Below are 6,122 nucleotides of genomic sequence, written 5' to 3'. Positions count from 1 at the left end.
CTTCGATGAAAGGAAGTCGTGGAGGGTAGAATGTTGTGTGAAGAGCGCTGTCCACACCCATTTACCCTTCTCCACCTCCATCGGACCATAGTTGACAAATGTCGTTTTAGTCGGCGTATTTTCTTCACTGATTGCCAATTGCAATACAGTTTTTTCAGATTCACAATTCACGACAAAACACAGAAGAATGCAGCAAGGAGCGGTGGAGGGCCATTTCAGTGATGAGTTGGATGTGATCTTCCTTTGAGCGAAGGAGTCAACCACAGAGAGATTGGGAAAGGTAAAGGAATTTAAAAGTGTGGCCGCATCAGGGGCCGCTCGTGTGCAGACTATTACTTCTTTCTTTGGCCATTTCTGCAAAATTCATTGCACATCACACACATTAATAAACGCACAATCAGTTGAAATCATTAGATTTCTGTATGCCAATAAATTATTATTACCTTCATGCTGTGAATGCAACTTGCAACACCTTATTTGCTGAATGCTTGGAGTTGCACACTTGTCAATCTCTCCACGTGCTCCACACTTTCTATACCTGCCTCTTCCCACCTCGTATGTGCTCTCAGCTCCTCCAATGCTGTGCAATGTTCCAGACCATCTATTTTCTTTACTTTGTAGCATCCTTTCAGCTTAAATTCTCGGAGAAAACATGATTGAGAAAAACTGGGAAGCGCATCCAACTCGGGGCTTTCTACCAACCAGAGTCTCTCGAGTGTATTTGGAAGAACTTCTATCCCAATGAGACGGAGATTGTGACTTAGATGAAGTGATTGAAGATTAATGAGTTGCCTAACTGATTTTGGCAAGGACTTCACTCCTGAAATTCCTATGCGTAAATACTGCAAAAGATTAAGGCGCCCTAAAGAGTCAGGTAAACTTTCCAACTTTGGACAACCCCAAATTTCAAGAGAAGTCAAGGAAGACAAATCTCCAAGTGATGCTGGCAGGCTTGTCACCAGCGTACCCGCTATGTCAAATTTTCGCAACTTGTTCAGTTGACCGATGTTCACTGGCACCTCCCTCAAACGACAAGAGAGCTCTGTCAAGGACGCCTGATTTGTAATGTGACGAGACAACTCCTCCGAAAGCGTGCAATTCGGGATGTTCAAATACTCTACCCTTGTCATATTTTCTAGAATGTCCGACTCTAACTTGAGATTATCAGAGAAACCTAAGTAGATGTGTTGCAGAAGTGTGAGCTCCTTAAAAGAAACCGGCAAGCTTTTCAATTTCCAGCAACCGTGCAACTCAAGATGCCTGAGGCTTCTCAAATCACCAAAACCCCTGGGTAGCGATGATAACTCTGGGCCATCTAACTCCAAGTGCTCAAGCGATTGAAGAAGACAAAATTTTTCTGGTAGATTTTTCATCTTGTTGCCATTTCGCACAACTATCTTTTTCAAATGCCTGAGACATCTTATTGACTTTGGAAATCCTCGGAATTCTGTGCAGTTAGACATTACCAACTGCCTTAACTGCATAGGAGCCTGCACAACTTTCTCAATAAGACCAAATGAAAACTAACCGATCATAAAAAGATGGAAGTAAATCTTTAAATTTTAGTTTATTAAAGAAAGATACTTACATTTTCGTCAGTCTTCCAAAGTTCTGTTAAGTAAGGTTTCTCATAATATCCTGAGAGTTCTAAAACCCTCAAATTTTTCAATGAACTCAATGACCAAAGATTTTTCTGTCTAATAAAATCCCAGCGAAGCCATATCAGCTCTCTCGATAGATCACGACTTACTGGATTATAACAGTTTCCTCTAATATGAAGAAATTTTAAGCCAAGGGAAGAGGGTTCCAAGCTATAGGGCCCTCTGTTTGTGTTAATTATGAGCTTTCCATGCTGGGAACATTGAGGAAACTCCTCAATCTCGCTTGCAGATCCAGTTGTTATGCCCCTTATTCCTCGAACAGCAATTCTCTTTTAAATATTAAAAAATTGAATTAGTTTTATAATGGAAACACTAACCTTCATGAAAACAAGAATCAAGAACAAACATAAAGAGAAAGAAAAGTAGTAATCTTACCTGTACTTCATTATCAACATTTATAATTTGTTTGGGAGACCAAAGATGGTAGGGTAACTGATGATTTGCAATTTCTCTTCCCAAATCACGTAAATGGTCATGCATTCTTATGAAGTTATCATTTGGTTCAACAAGACACTTATTTGAAAGTCGTTCCCAGCTGTGCAGACCATTCCACCCTGATCCATCCCAAGCTGCAATGGCTGAATTCAAATTCTCTCCGATAAAGAAACATGCAATATCTAAAAAAATCTGCTTTTCCTCATCATCTAGAGCATCATAACTGACTTTCAATCTCTCTTTGATGTCTTTTGGTAAGATTCTAGAGATCTTGTGAAATTGAGTTTCCCAATAATCTTTGTTGGGAATACCATATAGCTGTGCTCCAAAAACTTTTAGAGACAGTGGTAATCCATCACAAACATTTAGGAAGCTTTGAACCAGATCTTCAAATCCTTCATATGGAGAAGGTTGCAAGAATGCATGCCAGCAAAAAAGTTGCTTAGCATGAGCTGGATCCAATGCTTTCATTTTATAAATAGCTGGGATGCCCCAAGATCGAAGGACTTCAAATTCTCTTGAAGTGGCTACAATCAGACTACCACATCCAAGACTGTCCCTCTTGGGCACCAGAGCATCCAGTTGATCTATATTATCTACATCATCCAGGACAATCAGCACTCTAATAGATTGCAAACGGCTACCAAGAATCCTCTTCCCTTCTTCTATATTCTCAATTGAAACTCCTGGAAGACCGAGGTCCTCTAGGAGCTTTTTCTGTTTCTTATGCAACCTACTTCTGGACGCAGCATCTCGGACATCTAATAGGAAACTAGACTTATCCATACTTGTATATTTATTGTTATATATCTGTTTCGCAAGGGTGGTTTTGCCAGAGCCACCCATGCCCCATATTCCCACAATTTGCACTGTGGATTGACTGACTGCAGGCTGAAGCGTTGTCGTTTCGAAATCTTTGACAGCATCATCTAGTCCAATTGGATGCTTGGCAACCTCAAATGGCACATTTTTCATTTCTTTCAAAACACGATTAACTACACTCTTCAGCAACCTCCCCTCATCACTGTACATTTATATCAAGGGCAAAATGAAGCAGGGGAAAAATAAATCAAATAACATATTTTGAAACTCGAAACATCTTTAATGCAAAAGATGAATAAAGAAATAAAGAAATGATACAGTGAGAGAAAAATGAAATGGAAGTCAAAGAAAAGAAACATCCAGCAAGTGCAGAAGATGATTTCAAAGGAAAAAGCAGTAGGCGATGAAGACAGGGTATTTGTTTACTCACTCTTCATTTCGAATGATGTCGCCGAAATTATATGAAACATTCCTGAGAACATTCTTCCAGTCCCGAAGCTTTTCTATGGTGTATCTACCCTTTTCTTCGTGCTGGGAAAACGCTTCCGCATAAAATTCTTTAGCATATCTGACAACATCAGGCTCGATGTGATAGAAAACGGGAACAATTTGAGTGCCCGTTTTGAGCATAAAAGCAAGCTCTGCTAAACACCATGGGGATTGCGCATAATTCTGGGAAAAGATAGCTATATGAAGCGAGGCAGTGCGCATCGCCTCTTGTATCTCTGCAGGCAAGAAATCCCCCAGTTCAAGCTCTTCTCTATCAAGGAAAAACCTCAATCCCATGACAGTTAGGGTTTTATACAGAGAGGCCGCGAGTGTGTGCTTCACATCTGGGCCACGATGATTGATAAAAACATCGTATGGCAGCTTTCTCTCTGGCATTGTCGATGCAGATGGTGCGATCCCTTCAAAAGCATTTGTATGTTGAGTGTTACTAGCGAAAGTAGAAGTAGATGGGGCAGCTGGTTCAGAAACATTTGAATCTTCAACATCTGGCTCAGGGTCGTAATTAAGAGTAGAAGCAGATGGTGCGATCTCTTGAAAGGCATGTGTAGCCTGAGTACTGGTGGTCGATGCGGTGGATTGGGCTGAACAGCAATTGAAGCAATTACAACGGGATGAAAATAGAGATCTCAATCTCACCAAGCGTGTAGCAGAAGTAGATCGAGATTGAGATGGAACAATTTCCTGGGAAGAAGAGTGAGATGCCATGTAATTGGACTTTAACTGCCACAGACAGACACAATGAAAAGACGAACTGCAATGAAACAAGACTCGTAGTTGTGGGGAGATGAAGGGGTCAGCATTTATTTGTAAGAGGAGGAAAAGTGGTCTTAAAAGAGAGGAAAACGAGTGGTAGAAACGCAGCAGCATCTCAGAGAAGTGTCGTGCACGTTACTACTTTAAAGTCAATCAAAGTCAGCATGGTGTAATTTAATAAACTTTTAATTGTTTAGTCAATAAGTATTTTTTTTAAGCTTTGAATTATTATGGCGTAATATATTCTGTTCTTGAAAATAAATCATTATCATACTTGTTAACTAGAGTCTTATGTAAAATAAAATTATAGATTATACTCTTAATATTGAATATCATGTAGATTCATTTCTAATATAAAATGATAATTTAGTATGATGAGGACTTTTAATATTAGATTTATTGGATTCTTTAATTTTTATTATTAATTGTTAGTGACTATTATACAAATATATTAGAGAGACTACGAGATCTGAAGTTTTTCTATGATAAACGTTTTATTTAAATTGTGACTTAACGATAATGGAAACAAATATTAAATAATAAGAAAACATGTAAGTAATCTAGATGTTAGTTTTGATAGGAAATAATGTTTCATTTTATAGTACAAAATTGAAATTTACTCTCTTTTTTGTTTTGAACAAAATAAAATTTGTAAAGAAAAATAAAAATTTACTTATTGAATGCTTCTTGTATATTCTAAGATTTTAGTGTATAATTAGACAGATCCCAATTCAAACAATACCTTGTTGTTTGATGTTTCTATTAATTGAATTTTGTCAATTGTTAAGGTTATTTCAATGAAAACAATAAAATTGATCATTTTTTATTTTTTATTTCAATTTTATTTTATTTTGTTGAGAGCTTATTTTGTAAAGGAAAATTTCTAACCAAATAATCTTTTTTTTCGTATCATATTTAGGTCTATATTTCTCTATCAATATTTATTTTCATAAACATAAAAGTTATTCAATACATAGCTTGTTGTTTGGAGTTTGGTACATTGAAGTTGACTAGTCTTTTGTGATTGTTTCTATGAAATAATTTAAGTTTGATCATTTTATTATTTTATGGATTGTCAATTTGGAATCTTATGTTTTCTCATGTCTTGTATTGTTTTAAAAAATAAAAATAAAAATATGAAACCCATTTTTTTTTATCATCATTTGGCCTGCCTACTTGTATTGATATTTATTTCCAATATGTAGAAGTCCAAGTCATAACTGTATATGAGCAATGTTAGTATGCTAATAGAAACCAAATTTAAATAAAGCTTCTACAAACTAAACAAAATTCATAAACTTCAAGATAGACTAAGATGAGCTCTCAATTGAGAATATGAGCCATTAATGGGCTCTCTCAATGAGAAGCTCTCTTGTTGAGTAGCTTTGTCTAAATAGATAGGATGTATGCTCAAACTTATGCTTCAAAAAGGGCTTCAAATGGAGTTGGAATTTGGGTGTGAGTGTATAGTTTTGATGTAAAATGGCTTCTTAAAATGGCATTATGACTTTACTTCATGGATTGTGTTGTTTTGCAAAGGGGAAGGATCCAATTTATAGGCAAGAGGCTTGAGGGATTGAGGGCTAAGATGCAAGGCTTAATAAACATGAGGATTAATATTTAATCTTAATTAAATATTTTGAGTTGGGATTAGGGGTAGGAAATGATGGGATTAGCCTTTAATCAAAATTAAAGAAGGATTAAAAGATTTTGGAAGAGGTTAGTGGTCTTAAGGAAATTGGCCAAGTTTTGGGCAAAAAATAAATTTTTTATTTATTTTGAGTTTTTTGGTCAATTTATTAATTAAATAATTAATAAATAAGGAAATAATGTTTAAATAAGATTTAAACATTTTTGGGAGGGATTCCTTAATTAAATATTTTTAATTAAGATAAAGGGATTTAATGGCATAAAAATAAATAAATAAATTAAATAATTAAT

General features: G+C 36.0%; 1 protein-coding gene across 1 annotated transcript; it reads right to left on the bottom strand.

Annotated features, from left to right (window-relative positions):
- Positions 1-215: 215 nt before the first annotated feature.
- On the bottom strand, positions 216-4,259 carry LOC149545186 (disease resistance protein Roq1-like). The gene is made up of 5 exons (XM_089790568.1): positions 3,349-4,259; positions 2,037-3,120; positions 1,589-1,930; positions 444-1,490; positions 216-354 (listed from the first exon to the last, which is right to left on the bottom strand). Exons 1-4 carry the CDS (start codon positions 4,131-4,133, stop codon positions 474-476), a joined length of 3,228 nt encoding a protein of 1,075 aa, XP_089646694.1. The 5' UTR covers positions 4,134-4,259; the 3' UTR covers positions 216-354; positions 444-473.
- Between the last annotated feature and the right edge of the window lie 1,863 nt (positions 4,260-6,122).

Source organism: Cupressus sempervirens, chromosome 7 (genome assembly GCF_028749045.1).
Source record: "Cupressus sempervirens isolate cs-2001-9-10 chromosome 7, ASM2874904v1, whole genome shotgun sequence".
Classification (NCBI taxonomy): domain Eukaryota; kingdom Viridiplantae; phylum Streptophyta; class Pinopsida; order Cupressales; family Cupressaceae; genus Cupressus; species Cupressus sempervirens.
This window is presented reverse-complemented; position numbering and strand designations above follow the sequence as displayed.